Source organism: Simochromis diagramma, unplaced genomic scaffold (genome assembly GCF_900408965.1).
Source record: "Simochromis diagramma unplaced genomic scaffold, fSimDia1.1 OVJJ01000753.1, whole genome shotgun sequence".
NCBI lineage: Eukaryota > Metazoa > Chordata > Actinopteri > Cichliformes > Cichlidae > Simochromis > Simochromis diagramma.
Window position 1 is genome coordinate 15,030,930 of NW_024387523.1, and position 21,913 is coordinate 15,052,842.

The following is a 21,913-nucleotide window of genomic DNA, read 5'->3' on the forward strand; positions in this document are numbered from 1 at the left end:
GGAAGGTGACGGGGGAGGGAGGGGTGAATAAAATGTAAATACATAATGTAACTTAAATGACTGATATGATTTTTACGAAATGACTCTGTGTTAATTAGTTATATTTGAGCAAAAGCAAAGCTGAACTTTATTTAATAAGTAGAAAAAAAACCCAAAATATTTGAGCATATTAACTGGCGTTAAAATGGCTTATTAGTAATTTAAATATACTGTAATACAATAAAATACAATAAAATACAATAAAAAGCTAAGTCTTAAGCAAACATTATTTTACTACTACTACTACTAATAATAATAATAATAATAATAATAATAATAATAATAATAATAATAATAATAATGACTTAATGCATATTTCAATATTTCAACACCACAGATACATCACCATGTAAATCCTAAATATGCTGTTTCTTGTTTCTGCTGCCTCTTGTTGTGCCCTCTGACATCCCCCACCCCCATCTCGCCGTTCCCGTTGCTCCTTCTGTTTACCCACAGATTCAGTCAATGAGTGTCGTCATCAGGGGGGACCATCGTGAAGACTGGGTCATTAAGAATGACAGCTCTGAAGAAAGAGAGAGAGGGAGGGAGAGAGAGGGTAAATGGTGATCCCTCCCAGAGCTCCCACTCGGCACTCTGAAGCGGTCTTCTCTCAGGTTCAGACCGGATTGCATCCCCTCTTTTTTTTCCAGAAGCCTCTCCTTCTCTTTTAGGACGCAATCTCCCACCCACCGCCATCCCCGCTGCACGCACACACGCGCACACCCCTCCAACCTGAGATTCATCTCCTTGGTTTTGACGGTTCGCCTCGAAGACGAGGTTTGCTTGTTTTGTTTTTTCTTTTAAGTCGTGCTTGTGATGGAAAGCAGAGAGAAGATGGTGATGCTGGCAGAGGGAGGTCAGCTTGGCAAGAGCGGTTCTAATTTGTCGGAAGCCATCGGGAGCCCCGTGCGAGAACCACCAGGCAAGCCGGGCCACAGAGGTTGTCTGAGTCCAGGAGCTGCACCCTATTCCCGCGACAGGAGCGATCTAGCGGCGGAGGATAGCGCACGGAGAAATATGAGCGCCGACGCAAGGCTGGTTGGCACGTCTACCTCCGGAGAGAGGCACCAGGCTGACCATCATCACAAAGACGGCAGCAGCTCAGACACAGAGTCGGACTTCTATGAGGAAATTGATGTCAGCTGCACGCCTGAAAGCATGGACTACCCAACAGCTAAAGGTAGGCTGTGTGGGTGCAGGTTGGATTGTATGCTATTGTAAGCAATAAACATATTGGCACTGTAGGTTGGAACAGAAAATCGAATATTTATGCTCAATGAAACAGATCCAGGGTCTGCTTCAGGTTCAAACACTGCAGCTGCAGTCGGTGCTATACAGCTATTCTGTCAACTGATCGGTGTGGCTGCAAACGCTGAGGTGACACCCACAGTGTAACCTGACATTTCCCTCACTGACTTTGACAACGAGTTACTCGTACTGCAAATGTGCTTATGGGCTACTTCACCAGGAAAAAATTGGAGATTCAAGAAAAAATTCTGTCAATTGGTTCAGGCAGCTGTGAAGGTGCAAGCACCCACTGCTCAGTTTATTGTGAATATCATTCTGTGTGAAATCTTTATGAATAAACATTCATACATGAAACATTTGGAGTAGCAGACCTCAGACTAAACGAATGGTAAAGTAACAAACGAATGAAAACAATACAGTTTAAGTATTGATTATTTTCAACCAAGGGAAATTATTGTTCATATCAAATCAATATATCGTGGAAAATACCTTTAGAAAAAAATAATAGTAGTGGAAATTGCATCTTAATTTAAAAACTACACCAAATGAGAAGCTAAGCGAGCAGTCAGGATGTCTCTTATTTTTCTAAAAGTCAAACAAATAATGGAGTTAGCCTGCTAGTCTTCAAATGGCAGCGAATGAAATAAATAAAGCGTTTCGATTTGTTTTGGGTCCTGTTTAAATTGTAAATGTGTGCGTTTTACACCTGATTCTAATTAAAATATGCTTATTCTCTGTTTTTGGTTCAGGTCGAAATGGGGATTCTCCAAGCCACCCGAACGAGTGCGGTACTGAGCCGAGTAAGAATGTCCCGGGTCAGGGCTCTCTGTCTTACGCAGCAGATCAGATTCGCCGGTACCGAACAGCATTCACGCGAGAGCAGATAGCACGCCTGGAGAAGGAGTTTTACCGGGAAAACTACGTGTCCAGGCCGCGGAGATGCGAACTTGCGGCCGCTTTAAATCTACCCGAAACCACCATCAAAGTAAGATTTCATCTCAGGGAAGTGGGGCTGAATTAGGCCTCTTGACCATCAATACGTACTCTGTGAGCTTGTGTTGATGTATATCAAATCCACGTCGAGTGTAAAATGGTCAGGCTTACGTAAATGACTGCCAGTGGTTTATTTGTGTATGGATAGAAATAATCTCATGGAAAATAATCTCATAGAGTAAAATCAAATTAGTCCATACAGGAAACAAAGCAAAAAAAAAAAAAAGATTAAGAAGCAGGCACCGCGTTATGTAGCCACAGGTCATATTTATTTATTTACTTGGGTTGGTATTTTTTGATTGGATGCTAGTCAAATGTCACGCAGTCCACAATAAATAAATAAATAAATTACAGTAACAAGTTTCTCCAACCCAAATCCAAATATTGTCATGAGTAAAAAAGCCAAACATTATCTACGCATGTGCTTGTGTTGTTTCAGGTCACGGGGGGGATTGTGGTTAATATTTGATCCGCTGTGTCTCCTTCACAGGTGTGGTTTCAGAACCGCAGGATGAAAGACAAACGGCAGCGTCTGGCCATGACTTGGCCTCACCCCGCCGATCCGGCCTTCTACACCTACATGATGAGCCATGCGGCTGCCACGGGGAACCTGCCCTACCCCTTTCCATCGCACCTGCCGCTGCCCTACTACTCTCACCTGGGCGTCGGGGCTGGCTCAGCTCCTGCAGCCGCCCCTTTCTCAACCCCCCTGCGCTCTCTCGATAGTTTCCGGATGCTGTCTCATCCCTACCAGAGGCCCGAGCTCCTGTGCGCCTTCAGACACCCTTCCTTGTACTCAGGTCCCACTCACGGCCTAGGTCCCGGAGGAACTCCGTGCTCCTGCTTGGCGTGTCACTCCAGTCAGTCCAACGCCATCTCAACCAGGCCTTCCGGCTCGGACTTCGCTTGCTCCCCAACAAGCAGGACTGACGCGTTTGTCACTTTCACGCCTTCAGTGCTCAGCAAATCCTCATCTGTGACACTGGACCAGAGGGAAGAAGTGCCTCTGACCAGATAAAAAATAACTCTTGCTCCACATAAGCCTTTAACCACAAGCTTTTTAACCCTAACGTATTATATGATCAGGACTGAAACAGCATGAGGGGTGGGGTAGCCAGTATATAAACAGTGAAAGCCAGTTTATACTTGGGGAGAAGAGAAAGCTCTCCAGCTATAAGACGCGCAAAAGACCTGCTGTTATTGAAATATAATAATCCCATCGAAGAGCCGGGGACATTGGGCTGAAATATGACCGCGTAGACAGAAATTCAGATTTGATTTCTACAAGATTATTGTGACTGCTATGAGAGAGAGAGAGACGGGGAGAGATAAGCGGGGTGGTCCAGAGAAACGTTTAAATCTCCGTGATTGATGACGTTAAGGTCTTGATCATTATTTTATGCGTCCAAAAATCAGCCTACACGTATTGTTAGTTACGCGAGAATGATGCTTTCCATCTCTCTTTTTTAACAAGGGGATTTGTTAAAAGACTGCGGCCGTCTCATTATAGCTAGCTCTCCACACCGGGGCCCTCTCGACGGCCCGGGCCGAAATGTGCAGATGCTAGTAAAATTATTAAGTGATGTATATGTAAGACCGGGTGAATTTTGAGTGTTGAATTAATGATAATGCCAGGAAGGTTTCAGGCAAAAGGTAACAAGGCGCCGAGGGAACGGATTACCACAGCCGGCACGATCTGAAGAGGGGAGGGGAGAGAAAGATCAGAAAGAGGATGGAGAGAGGACAATCAAAAAAGAAAAAAAAAAGAAATGAGCATTTTTAAGGCCACCCAACACTCTTTCTTTCTCTGTTTTCTCCCATGACCGTAAAAGAGACAGTGTGATTAAATTATGCCCACGGGCCTTCTTTAAAACCGTTTTTCGCTTTGCACTGTTACACCAGTTTAGCATTTGTGTGGGAATACGGAATAATGTGTGACTGATTTTTTTTCTTCGTTGTTTTACTATTATTATTATTTTATTATAAAACTTTATTTTTGGTTCGCTGTTTTTTTTGTTTGTTTTTGTTTTTTGTGTTATGACTGGGTTGTCCTTATCGTTTAATTTGCAAATAAATACTGTCAAAGCATCGAATGCGTGCGGAGTGATCTATACGCGTATTTCGGATCCATTTAAATAGCCAATAACCAATATGTCACTTTAAACTCACGGCAATAGAATAAAACTGATTCAAGCAAATTTTTGTTGTTGTTGTTTTTGCTTTTCTCCGTCATCTTCTTTGGTTTGGTTTCGTTCAGCTTCAAGCGTATTGAGGATCTTCTCCATTCACAATTGGTTCAGGTCCGCCAGTCCTACCGCCTCCCCTCAATAATAACACTAATTTTGTTCTCAAGTGGTAGCTGTCAAAACACCAGAGTGCGCCCCCTCCTATTTCCTGATGGGACCGTTAGATTGACCGTGACAGTTAAGTGGTCCCCGGGCTCCGTTAACGCCACTCATATTTTTTTCTGCGACCACTTAATAGACGCGACAGAATTAGGTGTCTGCAGATATTGGAAATGCAAAGAGATCGATCATTCGGAGAGGAGCGCCAACAATCAGCGGGATCTTAATTGGCCGCATTTGACCGGGCCCGAGCAAATTAAAAGAGTTTTTGGAGCGTAATAGGATTGGCTAAGTGCTGCGGCCCGCGGAGAGACACACAAATCACCCTTTAAAGGGAGTTTTAGGTCGTGGATTAGAAGTCATTGCAGTAATGGGCGAGAAAGTGTGTGGTATTTCAATTGGGCCTCGAAGTAAAAAAAACAAAACAAACAACAACAAACGAAAAACTGGCCAATTGCGTGCTTACATAATCGAACATGAAGATTTTATTTATTTTTATTTTTTTAAAAATGCTTCAAATTTAGGTGGCATTCCTCGAGCCTTTATTCTGATTATTCCGAAATATGACGATTTTGGAATTTGAAATATATGAAATATGAAGATTCCTGCCAGTGAAGCCAGACACCAAGAAGAACAATTTAGTTACCAAATATGATTTTAGGTACAGTGTTTTTTGTTTTTGTTTTTTATTAGACTCGTTCTAATCAAACTCTACTGCACCCACAAAAACGGCACCCTTGAGTCCAACCCCCCAACCCACCCTGCTCCCTCCCGCGCATGCGTTTGATTGATGGCCTTATTAACTGGAGTTCTTGTAAGTGTGACCGAGCTGATTAAAATGCATATGTTTGGAATAATACACCGTTTAAGCCTCCCGGGTCGAGGCGAAACCACAAGGCAGATTTATGTAAACTATCAGCCGGTGTCTTTAAGCCTGATGGGGACACGGGTCACGCAAGAAAATTGCTTTAGTTTGTGCATAATAAAATCGCACCATAAAAATAAAGATGAACGGGGCGGACTAACGGAATATTCAGAAGGTGTAGTCTCTTTAAAAGGAAAGGGAAAATGGTTTCATGGTGGGTTCTTTTCTCTCTTTTTTTAACAGTCTGGGAAATTTGGAGCTGACTTTCAACAGGAGCAGCAGCACTACATGGCCATCTAAACCTCGAGTCACACTGTGCCAAAACGACGCATTAAAGTGAGGCAAATTACAACCACATTTACCCAGCCACACATATGGGCTCCCATCTCTTTGCCGCGGAAACTATACGGCTGAATCCTCAGTGGCCTAATCCGGCATCAACATGCCATTTAATCGCTGGAATATTGCGTGTGACTGAGCTTCAAGATATGATGGGCTCGTAGATTGCGCACATAACAGCAATTACATCAGCCTTATAAGATCCTATTAGTGCGAATTGGCACAGGTCTCCCCAGCTCCCACAACCAACACAAAGCATTTTGATAGGGGTGGTGTAGTGCAGCTGTCCACCGACAGCAAATAATAATAAAAAAAAAAGGATCTGTGGCTGCTGTTACCGCTGTTTAAATTGGATTACATCCTAATTTACAGACCCCTGTCGTAACGCAAGAGGCTGGCGGAGGCGTGGAAGGACCAATCACCAAGTAATGATGATGAATGAGAGATTAATGCGCATACAAGCAAGACAATTTGAGCCTTCATCTGTTTAAATAGGCTTCCAATATCATTTGGAAAACGGAGGTCACGTTAAATCAATCGGGGGACGCGTGAAAGTCGTTTTCGGAGGCGTCTTTATCAACATTATTTACGGTGCACCGGAGACAGCTATGTGCAGCAAGAAAATGTGACGGCTGCTGCGTGCTTATGTGACAAAGAAGAGCAAGCAAGACAGAGCATGACGCATCCAGGCTATCAAAAGATGCACTTAAATCTTCATCGTTAGCTGTTCAAATTAAGTGGCGGCTACACCGTTTCTCAGGGTGTCTGCGCAGACCCAAGATAGAATCTGTCCCCTGAGCAATCCAGATAAACTGGGTTGGTTTTGTAGAGTGGTTCTTTGAAGCAATACAGAGCTCAATGTCATAATTTGGAAATAATTGTGGCTCAGAGCACAACTCAACACAAGTTTACAGCCCTAACGACTCAAGAGATAACAAAAACTCTTATTATCCCTTGTAAATGTCTACTTCCTTAAATATATGATAACTGAAAGTCTTTCGTTTGGGCCCAAAACATCGCGAGTACTAAGCAGATCTTGGAAACCGGTTCAATTAATTCAAACAGCAAGGAAAATCTTTTGCAGGCTTCTTATTGTGTTGCAAGCCGGATCAACTTTGTAACTGAAAAATACCAACCAGCCAATCATCCAAACAGAAAAGGGATTATATTCGGATTCAGCACAGAACAAACAGTGTTTTAAATTACTGACACCAAACTTTGCAGCACATATCAAACATTATTTGTTAACCTTCCAGGATTTCATCTATATGGCGAAATTTAAAGAAAGGTATGTTGTGTTAAATACTCAAGAGGTACCAAAACTTACAGTTAGGTCCATTGTGGTCGACAACGATGCAATTTGTTTTAGCAGTGGATTTAAAATCATACAACCAAAATGTGATTGAAGCGCAAACTTCCAGTCTTAAGTCAAGACTCAAGGGTTTTGTTTTTTGTTTTTTTAACAAAACAAAAAATCTGGACTAACCGTTTAGAAATTACAGCAATTTTTATGCGCAGCCTCGCATTTTCAGAGGTTTAAAAACAATTGGACAATTGATTGACAAGCAGTTTTATGGTCACGTGACCTCTCTTCTACTTTTTCGTTCCGACATACTATATGAAGTTGAGTCAAAGCGTTTACTTTATATTTACTTATAGCTTTTCACTGTCATTTTAAATATGCTGTCCAAAGAGGTGTCAGCCTAAGTGTGTAATGTTAGTGAAACGAGGATGTTATAGTTGTATGCAATGGGAAAACCCACTGAAAAGCCCAACTCTTCAAGAAAAGCACGGATCCTGCTAGCCTGTAATCTTCTGTGTGCAATGACAAGAAACATAATGATATAACAATGCTGACCCATGCAGCATGTTAAAGATGGTGACAACAAACGTGTGTCTTCTAACCAATTCTGTACAGTGTGAATGGTTTTATGAAAATATGCCCTCTTGCAAAACACACACACAAACAAATGCTAAATTTAAGGACTAAAACAAAATAACTGAGCCATCATCTTTTTCTCCATCTGATCTACAGCTTTGAGTGTCTAAGGGATAGTCACTGATTATGACATTACATTGCACATGATTGGAGGAATAGTGTCCACGAGGTACTGAACAGGCATATGGTGAAAATAAGAAGCAAAACTACAGAGTAGAGTAAGAAGTCTACTGTAAGTTTTGAGTGCAGCAATCTATCCCTGAGGCAGAAGTGGGAAGACAAGCCTGATGACAACGATTGGTGAGGTAAATTGTAAATATGTTGCTGAAAGGTTTCATTATCCACTGCATAGAGTATAAAAAAAGGTTTAGAGTGGGTACAGGTTTGTCATCTTCTATTAAACAGCTGTTGTGGTGAACTCAGTCTCTTAGAGGTAACAATATTGGGATCCATGTTTCATTTTTATCATCATTAGAGCTTCTGGTTCTGGAGGGGTTTCAGACTGGGATGGAAGATACAAGGATGCCTTTGACTGTCCATTTAAAAAACGTCACTACAGCTGATTTACAACTGTATATACCCTTGAATCATGGAAATCACTGTTCCATAAGAAGGCTCAATGAGTGCATTTTGGTCATAAAAACTGGACTTCCTGCAGTTTCTTACAGTTAAATGAGTCCAAACCAGAGGTCATGTTGTTTGGCCTTCCACTAAAGGTTAAAGGATAACATGGACTTTTTAACTGCTTTAATTAAAACACAGGTTAAGAACAGTGGGATAATCTTTGACACAAATTTGAAATTTCACAGACAAATAGATGAAGTGGTTAACAGCAGTGACTTCCAGCTCAGAACGATCTCCAGATGAAAAACAATAAATAAATAAAAATTAAGGTTCTGGAAAGGGTTATGCATGCCTCTGATATATCTAAATACTCTTGGAACGTGCTGTATACCACAGTTAGCCAGTCATCTCCTGCCTATTTCAAATTAGTCCAAAATGCTGCAGCCAGATTACTGACCAGGACAAAAAAGAAAGCCCACATTACTCTAGCGTTAGCAGTTTTTCACTGCCTCCCTGTGGATTTGGATTAGAGGATCTGGTTAAAGTGACACTGCTTGTGTTTAGTCTTAAAGGGCTTTTGCACCTGCATATGTGGTAGATATGCTCCATCCATATCCTCTGAAGATCATTAAGGTCTGCTTCTCAATCACTCCGCTTATTTCAAAAAAAGTTTGTGCCTTTGCTGTTGTTGCACTAAAGCTCTGGAATAACCTCCCAAATGACCTCAGACAAGGATCAAGTGTGACTGTTTCCAAACCTAAGCTGAGGACTTACCTCTCCAGTCAAACTGTTGGAAACTGTTGTTTTCAAGAACTGTGATTGGAGGGCTGGCTACAGTTGGGTTATTTCAAATTAAAACTGTGAATGTGTGTAGCATCATTATTTCTTTAAAGAACCTGTTCCATTTTACTTTTGTGTAAAGGACTTTGGTTTTAAATGTGCTATAGGACTAGATTTTACTTACTTAAAATGCAGATTGTCAAAAGGTTTGAATTTTGGCTTGTTGCCGTTTACATAAGATGCACCCATTCAGTGGTTTTGCATTTAATCTCAATGAAAAGAAAAATTATCTGCAGGATTCAGACTATTACATTTTTCAAGATGTGGAGAAGCTAGAGTTGATTACATGTGGCAGAACTGTTTGGACAAAAAACATGAAGTATTGCAGTCTATATAAGAAAACTGTTTTGTATATATACAATGTAAAAGGTACAGTAACAAAGAGTATGCAGGTGTTGTACAATACACTCAGTGGTTTGGTTGTGTTAGCTAAGTGAATTGTTTTTCCACTTTTTATGTTTGTTTCTTCAGAACACAACCTGGCGATATTTATAATTCACTCCACAGGCAGTCCAGTCCGATCTAATCCAGATACAAAAAGGAATTGTGCGTTCTCTTTCTTTACTCTGCATCAATTGAGACAAAGCAGCAGAGACTGATGTTACTGCTGCAATAAATTTTACAAGGAAAACAGATTTACCCTTGATTGTGAGTGGACATGGTTAGTGTTTTGATAGAGGAACAGAAAAGTCTTTATATGAGAAAAGTGGGAAAAAGAAGATATCTGAATTTCAATGCTGACCAGAGCACAAACAGTAAATATGAGGACAGAGAGAGCATGCACGAGAGCAGGAAATTTAAATAAATAAAGCCCACAAAAAATACTGTTTTACATTCAGTAGCTGTAATGAAGGCAGCAGCAGCACAACATCATCCAAAATCATCCAAATATCCAACTTTATTTGGTTTTACGTTCTATCAGCGGTAATTGATTCATTTTAGAATTCAGCCCCGTAGGGAAATCTGAACTACTGACGTAACCAGTAGATCATCCGCTCTTATTCCTGTCTTGTAGTGATTTGGATACTTAATGGAAAAGACTGAATCTGCTCTCTTTACAGAATTGCTGGCAGCCATATAAACTGAGGCATTTGTGTACTTTATACTAACGTAATATGAGAGATTTTTATCAAATCAAAGGTCTTTGCATTTGGAGGGCACAATAAATATTTGATAGAGTTGTGCAATGATAAACAAGGAAGGAAAAGCCAGGAAAAGCATTTTGCCTTGAAATAATTCTGTTACAAAGGTGCCCTCCCATCTTGATAAGTGTACTCAGCACGGTTTGTTTTCCCAGGCTGCACCCAGTTTACATCCTGTCATGTGTAGTCTAGTGTCCTTCTGCACTGATCCATAAGAAAATCCTTTTTTTTTGCTGACAGAAATCATGACTCCTTACTTTTTTAATAACACTTCCTATGCACTGATGGTGGGAAAAAAAATTGCTGTATTTGTCTATGTGTTTATGGGCCACCTGTGCAGAGAAAGGTGTATTTTCTTCAGACATAAAAACCGAATATACGACCTGTTCATAAACAGGTAATAATAATAATAAACTTGTTGTACACACACGCATGACCTGGAGTGTTTTTGTGTGTTTGTCTTTCTTTACACCACAGGCCTAGTTAGAAATGCAGAAAATACTGAAGTCCTACTCCACAACTCCTCTGATGCAGATTACAATTCTCTCTTCAAGTCCAAGTAATAGCCACATAATGGCCAAGTGTCATTTTATTGATGGTGCTGGTAGAAGCACTAGGGTCTCCCAGGAGCCCCACTGTGACGATGATTATCAGCTTATTAAATTTCTTTTGATTGTTCGGCTTCTTTCCCCATGAGATCTTTGTGTTTTGTGGAGCCGCTCAGAGAGTGCACCGCATTGTGCGATATTGTTTAAAATGATTTAATAAGCACTTTGTTTTACGATGGAGTGTTATTATTTTACGAGCCTCTCGGCAGCCAATAGCTTTGCACATCAGTCCAACTCTCTCCGCACCTCGCATTATTTTACTGCACGCTGGCTGCTTTACTGCTCGGCAGTGGCGGTGACTAAAGGCGACAGGAAAAGTTGTTCCCCCTCTTTCCCAGAGAAACGAACCAACTCCAGTGACAGGGATAAGGGAAAAGAGTGTTCCCACAGTCGCACTGGGCTTGGATCACTCAAAATGGTTAACTTAGTCTCTTACAGTGGGAATGTTGTGCAGCTGAGGATCATTTGATGTTTTGTGCATAATAAGAACAATATATATCAGTGTGATGTTGGCCTCCATGGATGCTTTTACGCAGTAGGTACACAGTGTGCCTGCTTGTGAGTGCCTGTCACTTGGTGTGTGTGCCTGTGATAGAGTATCTCATTGCTGCAGTGATGTATCCTCATTATGCCCCTGTCCCATGACCGTCACACCCAGTCTACTGGGTCTCTCATGGGTGGGGGGGGGTGATTGGGAAATCTGGGCTTCCCCTTCTGTCCACGTCGCCATCTCCCAATCCTCTGACCTTCTGACTCAACACACGAAAAACCCCAAACCTACACTGACTGTGAAGTGCTGAGTCGTGCTGTCCTCTCACTGCTGCTGCTGACCTGTGGTTTGCTGATGTCAACTCAACTTAAAAAGGTTCGCTTCTGAAAGTGCTGCAGGCTATAGACTCAAGTGTAATGACATCAAAATAATGATAAAATTACTGGGCAGACTTCACTCTTTTAACATATAGCCATCAAATGGATATTTAGGAGACATTATTACAAGATTTCTTTTTTATATTTGTTGTAAAATGAGACAGCGCAAAATCAAAACTTAATCTGAAGACAGACCAACCAACCAGCTTTTTACACTAACATTAGGTTTGCTATTTAGCTACACCGTATGGACAAAAATACTTTGTGACTCCTCTTAATCAATGAATTCAGGTGTTTTCGGTCTGTTTGCCTCATGTGTATAAAATCAAGCACCTAGCCATGCAGGATGCCACAACTGCAACCAGCCAGTTTGTGAAATTTCTTCCCTTCATAATCACCTGTAAGTGACATTATTGCAAAGTGGAAGCATTTAAGAACCACAGCAGCTCAGAGTGGGGTTGCTGAGTGCTGAGACTCCAACACTGCTGAGTTATAAACCTCCTCAAGCATTAACATCAGCACAAAAACTGTGAGTCTGTAGCTTCATTGGATAGGCTTCTATGGCTGAGTTTCTCCTGTAGGTGGTCCACGCTTTTTGTCCATATAGTGTAGCTGTCCACAAAATTGCCACTGACTGTGAAAACCTATATTAGATAGATAGATAGATAGATAGATAGATAGATAGATAGATAGATAGATAGATAGATAGATAGATAGATAGATAGATAGATAGATAGATAGATAGATAGATAGATAGATAGATAAAACTAGTCATAGCCTACTAAAGAAGCTGGAGAAGCAGGCTGTATGCAAGTGTGTGTCCATTAGAGCAAGATCAGTTTGGGAGGTAAGGTTACACCATGGGAAAGGGAGCAGGGGAGATGGTGGTACCAGATAGTGAGGGTATCAGAAGAGGAGCTAAGAGCCTGTGCTTAGTGCCTTAATGGAGCATTTCAAAGAACACTCACACTGTTTGGCTGGGAGCAGGCCTCCCTAAAACTATTAAACTTTGGTGACTGACAATGTAGAGGTGGGGTTAGCTGTTTGAGCATTCGGTGTTTTAAATGTCCCCACAAAAACATTGTTGGACATTGGGATTAAAATAGGCCCGTGCAATGGCTTTAACACTGCATGTTTGCAAAATTGGGCAAATATTATCTTGATTGGTTCCACACATTATTATATTTAAAGTAAAAAAAAAAATCATAGAAAAAATGTTGCCCAAAATACTCTAACATTTATGTGTAGATTTTAAGTCTATCATGCAATTACAAAAACAAAGAATTATTGTTAGAATTACTTCACTTAAACTGATGCGCTGTAGCTAGAGTGATCATCTTACAGTCATTACTCTTTCCATATATAGCGATAAAACACAGTGGATTCCTGATGAATCAGCTCCTCTCCTTTTCAGTTAAATTTTTACAATGGCTACACTGTTCAGAAAAGGAAGTCTGACCAGGGGAACCCGAGCATACAGAGGTCTATGTTTGGGTTGGTTAGAATTAAAAATGTGTTCTTTATTTAGCACTGGAAACACCAAAAAGGCAGCACCATCTTTACAGTAATCCCTTTGGAAGATCTCAACTCATTAGCGAAGATGGCAACAGAGATCACAACTTAATTTATCAAAATGTGTTCTGTGTTCAGATTTTTCTAATAATTAAACAGCGTGCACGGTTGATCTCCCGTCTGGCATATTTGGATGTGAGCGCCTCTTTGAAGCGGTCAGATCAAAATGAAAACTGTTAGTGAATGAATGGCAAAGTGGTTTAATAAGACAGACACACTGACGCTGACAGATAGACCTGTGGCGTCCTCAGGTTGTGACTCACAGACCAGGAACCCAGATTAAGCAGGGAACGGACTTAACAAGGGAATCTTGTTTTGGTCATCTGTGTGGGAGGAAGGGAGATGGAAATAGACTGGGATTCCTCATTGTAAAGATTTCGTCTTTTTTTGTTTTTGTCTGTTATTCACTGTGAAGGCGAAAAGACAGATGGGTAAAATATTTGTAAAAAGAGGAACAAATATGTGGGAAAGGAGGGGAAGAAAGGAGGGGAATGAGACAAAGTGTGAGTACAGGCTCTGAAGATCAAGAAAAAGATGGAGGCAAGGAAGGAAGGTTTATGGTGATGCTCTGTTTGTGACGGCTGTCTGCTGAATGAAAACAGGGCCTCTTTAACTCCTCACGGGTTAATGGAACTTTTATGAGTTTGTTCTGCAATCATGTAACCCCTGGCGTCTCCATTCTTCTGTTTCTCTCTCTGCATCCTTGTCTCTCATTCTCTCTCTTTTTTTTCCCACCCCCTATTGCAGGGCAGATCAGAGGTGAGCCGCTCCTTTGTTTCTGTAAACACTGCTCTCGCTCTCTCACTGCACTTCGTTTATGAGGACACAACTGGTTTGGAGGAGGTCTCCAGTGGATGGCTCACAGCTCTGGCTTAGCTTACATTAGGTAAAGACTTGTTTAGGTAGTGGTTAGCATCGTCAGCTGGACAGTATGGACAGCAGCAGTCTAATGGCTTAACAGCTGAGAAGTATGTAAAGGTCCAGGGCTTTCTCTTGTCCAGCCATTATTTCTGTAGCGCAGGAAATAATTGGTCTCGCTTTCCAGAGGTAGGCAATGGGACTTTAATTGTACATAAAAAAGTAGACCTAGTAGCTCATTTGTTTTATTATAGCAAAACCACATTTTCAAACCCAGACACCAATCCCTGTGACATCTCTCGCAAAACCCCACAGCTAAAGCTCTCCCACTGGGACGAAAAAGAGTCGATGCCTGGCAACGCAAGGTGCATTAAATATGAAGAAAGAGGGGTTTCTGCAGAGGTGCTGCGGATTGATGGAGATTGGCGCAGAAAGGCGACGGGAACCCAACCAGGTCTCCTATCATAAAGCAAAGCTGAGGAATGGACGGCTGCGGGCCAGACGCAACTTTTAATGGCCGCCCATGACTCACGCTGACTGTCAGTAATGAGTTTTATTCACTTCCATCATTTGAGTGTCGATTGTAATCATGGGGCTATCTGAGAGGTATGATTGACGGGATGAAGCCAAAGATGTGAGGTGGGAGTGTGGGATAAAAGAGGGCAGAAAGGAGATGGACTCTTGATCCCGATGCTTGTATGTACCTGTCTTTAGTGGCAAATGTGTGGCAGCCAGCTAATGACCAGTTCAGAGCTATGTGGAGAGAAAATATACATGTGATTAGAGCCTGATTTTGCATTCAAAAAGTCTAAACTTGCATCACATCCTCCACATCTTCCTTCTATTCTTTCATTTCCTTTCATATCCTGCATTTCCCACTTCTCCTTTAGGTCACAAATATGTATATATATTAAAAAAAGTCACTCTGGACATTTTCTTTTCTTGTTTGTTTCCTCAAACATTCACAAACTCTTTTGGCTACACTGGAGCAGCTCTACATGGAAGCACATGGTCAAAAACAGGCAGTTTAAGGATGATAATCAATATTGATCCCAGTAACAGACTGAGTACGGAGTGATGCGAAAGGGAGAGGGGTCCTTACTCCGTCTTGACGCTGGTGGGATCAATGAGCTTTGGAGGATCCAGAATGGATGGATCTTTGTTTGCACGCTCTGTTAGCAGTGACAGGGCCAGGCAATTGTACACAGTCTCCACCTTACTGTCATCACCTTTCTATTTCTACTTTTTCTACCTCTATCAATAAATTCTAACAGCAAAATGAACCTGAATGTGCAAATGCATAAAGTGTGTGTTTGTGCGTTCATGTAGAGGTGACATGAAATGAAACATCAGCCTTATTTTTTGCCTTTGAGGTTATTGATTTGGAGGTAATGTGGTAATCTGCTGGGCTGTTACATTAGAGAGACATGTCACACATGCTTTTTTTTAATGAACAGAGATTGCAGTCAATCATAGAGGATGCACAGGAGACAGAATTTAAAACACCCAAAAGGAATTATATAATGATAAAGTTCTTCTTTCAGGTGCAGTAAAGAAAAGGCGAAACCCAGATGTAGAAATTCTTTTAGAACAGATGAGGTTGGCTGTTGATGGTGGACATTGAGGTAAAGATACGTTCCAATTGGCCGTGTTCCCCCTGACAGTAAGAGAGCCTTTTCTATTCTAATAAAGCTTGTCCTCGCTATATTTACCTGCTTAGCACAGTCCAGTGCTCTGGGGCCACTGTGACCTGCCTGCACGAGTGTGTCCGCGCCTTGGAGGGAGACATAATGGTGACTTAGCACCTGGATGTGTCAACGCTATGTAGATTCAGCGATGTTGATGCAGCATCTGAATTGGCAGTGAATGCAAATTTATTTGTGGCCCTACCTTGCGTGGAGATGGAGAACGAGGGTTCAGCGAACATTTGAGCAAGCGCACAACATGAGCAAGCGAAAGAACGAGGGAGAAGATTCAGCTGTGTGGGTGAGAGTGGTGGATTAGAGATGACAGGCAAGACTGAGGAATCCCATCATTCCACATCCAGGGAGCACTCCATTCAGTCACTGACATGGCCCTTTGGGGTGGGAATAGGAGGGTGCTAGTTACACTCTGTCAGGGGGTCTTATGACCTGATGGATGTGGTGCTACGGGACTCAGAGAACACCCTGAATATTGCCTCTCTCACACACACACTGTTATCAAGAACTCATAAGCTCACATACCGCAGCGCGGCAGAATGCACACATGCACTTGCTTTTTGCATCTAATTTCTTGTTGTCCTCTCACTTTTCTGCAGTTTTCTTTTGCTTTCTCATTTTAGAGCTGCACAAGATGAGATGATGAGCATAGATGAGCACCGATACTCCCAGGATCCCGTATGACAGCGCTGAACAGCCTACCACAACTATCATTGAACTGAAAAGCCCCTAAGTTGCATCTTCTTTTATTAGAATGACATAATAACTATCCATCAACTCAGCCAGCCAACCGTATCTCTCCCTCCTGATGGGCACAGCCAATCGGCTACCTCAATATTTGAGAGCTAATTTGTCACAGTCAGCAGCGTCCCTCCCATTTCTTCGTCTCCCTGAAGTGAGTGTTATTGTCATCCCAAATCTCTAAGGATGGTTTTATCATTCCTACTTTGCGCAGCACTGGGACTTATGAGACACGCAGAAATATTTTCAGGCATCTTTTAAACATACAAACCACACGGCAAGCTTTTTTTTTTCATAAGCATTTAATTTTGCTCCTCCTTTCTCTCTGTATTCCTCACACACATACAGACAGTAGATGGCTGTGCTCGTGTGTATGTGTGAACTGTTTCCCTCCACTCTGCTCTAAACGAACCAATTATGGGTGTTTATGTAGCTTTAATGCGTGTAAGTGTCAGGAGAGAAACATTGCACCGCTCACCACCTAATCAATGAGGCCTTGCATGCTACACCACTACTTGTTTTCTCTCCTCTTCCTCGTCCCTTATCACATCAGTCCTTCCTCTATCCCCCTTCTCTCCCCCCCTTCTCTGCCTCTCTCTCTCTCTCTCTCTCTCTCTCTCTCTCTCATTCTTTCTCCATTCAATTAGCAAGAGATGAGAATGAGGTTTCTGGCCAATTGGCCATGAAGAGAGCTTTAAACGGAGCAAGATGAGGCCATCAGAAAGTTGCTATGCTCAGGACAATGAGTGTAAGTCTTAAAAGACTGGTTATGGTATATTTAGAGTAAGTTCCAAACACTTTTGGCCAGCATTTCAGGTCCTGCAGCTGTTGCCAATTTATGCCTGAGTCCCAGTGCAAATGTTTTGTTGTGTTGCATTTTGCGTTTCATTGATTTGGGAGTACACTGCATAAATACAAGCTCCACACAGATTTTAACTAAAGACATTGTCATGGTGGGATCACACCAACCAGTGAGTTCCCAGTGTACACCCACCTTCAAAAATATAGCTACTTCATAAGTTAAAAACAACAACAACAAAAAGTGTTACAGTGGATATAAAGTGGGGTTCCATCATACCTAGGTTCATACTCAGCAGTCATTTTGACCTCAGCTACACACATGTAAAGTTTATTGCCTATTTTGCATCGCTGCACTGCAGTGACATTGACAAAATCAGATTAACATACTGCTATAAACTAAACTGGGCCAGAATTTTTTTCTCTTATTATTATTTAAGGTGTTGCACCTGGACTCCAGTGACCAGTAGAAAAGGCTGGACCCTATCCCAGCTACCATAGGGTATGAGGCAGTGTAAACCCTGGACAGGTTGCCAATCTGTTACAGGGTGAGCACAGAGAGAAAGACAACCATTCACACTCTCACTCACATCTATTGGCAATTTGGAATCTCCATTTAACCTAACCCTGCTGGTTACCAATGTTGCTTTTCTGTGTGGCCTTTGCATGTTCTTCCCGTGTTTGGGTGGGTTCTCTCCGGGTACTCTGGCATTGTCCCGCAGTCTAACGACATGCAGTCAGTGGGGTTAGTGGGAAATAAAACAAAAGAAAAAAATTACAGATCTATTCCTTCAAATTTAAATAGCACAAAGAAAAAAGTTACTTACTCATGGCTCCTAAACAGTTATTATTTTTTATGAATTATGCATCAAACTAACCCCTAAAACACAACCCAGTCAGGGGCACTTCAGGCCATAACTTCATATAATTCCTGTAGTCTTTTCAAAATAAAGGCCATCTAGGGTTACACACACTGATCCTGCCGATCTCTACAGACGGAGAAGCATGATTCATCACTCCAGAGAACACGCCTCTACTGTTCTAGAGCCCTGTGGAGCCATGCTTTACATCACTGTATCTGATGCGTTGCAGTGCGCTTGGTGATGTAAGGATTGGATGCAGCTGCTCAGCCATGGAAACCCATTCCATGAAGTTCTCTGTGCACTGCTCTTGAGCTAATCTGAAGGCCACATGAAGTCTGGAGGTCTGTAGTGACTGACTCTGCAAAAAGTTGAAAACCTCTGAGAGCTATGCACCTCAGCATCTGCTCAGGGATTTTATGTGGCTTACTACTTCATTGCTGAGTTGTTGTTATTCCCAATTCCTTCCACTTTGTTATAATACGACTAACAGTTGCCTAAGGAATATTTAGTGGCTCACAGTTTTATTCCAAAGGTGTTCTGTCAGGTTGAGGCCAGGACTTTGTGCAGGCCAGTCAAGTTCTTCCACACCAAACTCACTCATCCGTGTCTTTATGAACCTTGCACTAACAGCTGACTGTGGAATACTTAGTATTGAGGAAACTGAAAATGGAAATCAGAAAGTTTTTATTGCACAGCTTGATGAACTACACTGTGCATGTCTGGTGTGAATGTGCTGTCTGTTTAACGGTCCATGGTTCATTTTTTTAAAGTTAATAAATTTGGTGGGATTCCATATTTTCTTAGTCTTTCAGACCCTTATTACCCCTCAGAATGTGTTTTCCCTCTCTGATTGCTAAGTCTGGATAAGAGTGCCTTTACACCACTCTCAGCAACTCTTATCCAATAACGAGTCTGAAGCAGCACTTCTGGATCAGGTGTTGTTGGTACTTTCTCCCCTAGTTGGTGGCAGAGATGAATGGAGCTCGGTGGGAGCTGCACCCCCCCTGGGTTTTGGGGGCCCACCGTGGTGGGTCCGACGGGACTGGCAGGGCCAGAGCCCTTTTACCGACACTAGTGATTATTTACCGGGCCCGGGCCTCTGTGGGAACCGGTGTGATGGATTCTGACGGGGTTGATGATCACTCTTCCAATGAGAGTAATTAATATAATGAAGAGCTACTGAGCATGTGCAGTAGGATGTGATGAATAGAGCGTGTATGTTGTCGTTATTCACAGGTGACAGAGGGTGTGTGGGAGGTAATGTGAGAAAGGAAGTATACAGTGTAAGAGGAGGAAAAGGTAGAAAAAGAAAGCCAGGTATGTATGGCTTTATGAATCTATGAGTATGAATCTATCATGCTAAAGAAAGCCAGGGGTGTTGTTAAAAAATTTGGGGAAACTGATTGGATTAATTAGAAGATATGAACTGCAATGGCAGAAGTAGTGGGAGGGAACAGTAGAGAACAAGTTCACAAGGTAAGCAGGGCCATATTTTAAATGGCCTGCTTGCCTTTAGGTATTTACTCACGTTGCTGTGATCCAACCTTTTAACCAGGTAGTGGGTCCATGTTTCATTCCAAGCCATTACACCCCCATAAATATTCTAATGAGGACTTCACAGTTATAATTAGTTGTTGTTATGCGCCTTGCTGTCGACAAGACATGTAATGTGCTGACCTGCTGTCTGAAATGGAATTATCTTCACTAATGAACCTAAACGGAGTCAGTGACTCAAAATGGGGGAATGATGTCTACAAAACAGGAAGAAGACGTGTGGGTGTCGAGTTGATGTGCAGACGCTGTGGGTGTGGATATGAACCAGGGCTAAATGGCCTGAATATTATTGGTGGGTTCATGTAAAAGATATCAAGACCACATTACTACGCAGCGAGACAGTGGCTGGCTTGTTACACACCACTGGGCGAGCTGTAATACCTGCTAGATTTCAGCCACTAATTTAGCCGCATGCCACTTAACGTGCGTTTGATATGAATCACGGGGTGCTTAGCCTCGCCCCTCCTTCCCTGCCCCATGACCCCACCACTCTTACTTCCTTAAAGAGCAAGTCGTTAAACAGCAGAGAGGATCCACCCGCCGTTATAATGGGGAAATAATGAACGCTGTTGCCTCAGGTATTTATCACAGCCGCAACTCTCAGTGCCGAGGCTGTTTTAATCTCCAAATGGCAGAGGGGGGGGTTAACCAGGTGGGAAATTAACCAGAAGCAGATACTAGAGTGATAGAGCGAGGCAAAAATTAATTATCTGTGTATAATATGCACAACTTTAATTTCTAAATTAGTTTAGCTCAGGTTGATTTAGGTTTCCTTGTAGAATAAACCCCCCCAAAATAAATCACTTTGGTGTTGTAAAACTGACATATTTGTACAGTCAAAACCTATGCATCAAACGCTGAACTCTTGCTGACACTTTAGTGTTGTATGCTGGTGTTGAGACAGTCTGTGTGGTGTGTCTGGTGTCCCACCACTGGCTGCCCAGCCGAGAGGGTGAGGCCCTCCGGCTCAGACCGGCTGGCTCGAGACTTGGTCGGTCCCTCAGTCGTTCGCGTCCCCTTCAGACGTCAGCACAGGCCGGTCTCACCACGGCTCCTTTACTGCCTGCTTTCATGTGTCCTTTAATGAGGAAACCGCCGGCTCAGCAGCCTGCTATAAAACACAGGCGAATTAAAACACCCAAATATGAATCAGCTAAGCTGCCTAATTCAGCAGGCCAAGCCAGAGGCGTAGCTCTGCTTAAGGGAGACCTCAGGAAGACCAGATCCTATTGTCTGCAGAGGCCAAGGTGCAAAATCCTGATGGAGAAAAGACCCTGAAAAATAGAAGAGATAACAAGGGATTCTTAACCTAAAGCTCTGAGTACCTCAACTCTATTACAATCAGATGAAGTTAATCTTCAAAGCACGCAGCCGAGGCAAGTGCATAACTTCCCAAGGAACAATAACAGAGTGAGTCACAAGCCCACAACACAACTCCTGCCACCAACGGCTCGCCACAGTCTGCTAGAGCTGCGGCTGCCACTTAGACAACAGCAGCTCCATAAAATGTCGAAGAAACATCAACCCTAAAAAAAAGAGAGGGAGAAATAAAACAAAACCACACTTGTTTTTTTCCTCCCATTTCATTGTAATGATGGAAATAAGGGCATCATTCTGAGATTAGTGCTGCTATTTCTCCCCGGCTGGCTATAAGCGTTATACGAGTGCCTGTTGAAGAGATTTTGAAGGAATAATGCAACAACAACCCACTGAGGAGAAGGATGACAGGATCATATGCTGATTTTCCAACATTAAGAGGTATTAAACTAGTGAAACAGGATCTAAGACATGAAACCAGAAGGTTGATGATACGTTTTTTTTCTGTTACATAATCTTTGTTCCTTTTTTTTTTTTTTTTTTTTTAAATGAATCCAAGTGTGCGCTGGAAGGCTTTAGGATGTATACAACATATGACCTCCAAGAAGAGACCCCATTTACAGGTTGAGAGAAAAAACAAGTCCGAGTTAACCCTTTCCTTGAAACACTGACAGGCTGTGTATGATGTCATAAGGAATACTAGCATAAATAAGAAGACCTG

The 21,913-nt window shown here is 42.2% G+C and overlaps 1 protein-coding gene across 1 annotated transcript; it reads left to right on the forward strand.

Annotated features, from left to right (window-relative positions):
• The first annotated feature begins 445 nt into the window (after positions 1 to 445).
• evx1 (even-skipped homeobox 1) lies at positions 446 to 4,478 on the forward strand. The gene is made up of 3 exons (XM_040020024.1): positions 446 to 1,219; positions 2,037 to 2,272; positions 2,771 to 4,478. Exons 1-3 carry the CDS (start codon positions 856 to 858, stop codon positions 3,296 to 3,298), a joined length of 1,128 nt encoding a protein of 375 aa, XP_039875958.1. The 5' UTR covers positions 446 to 855; the 3' UTR covers positions 3,299 to 4,478.
• Positions 4,479 to 21,913: the final 17,435 nt, after the last annotated feature.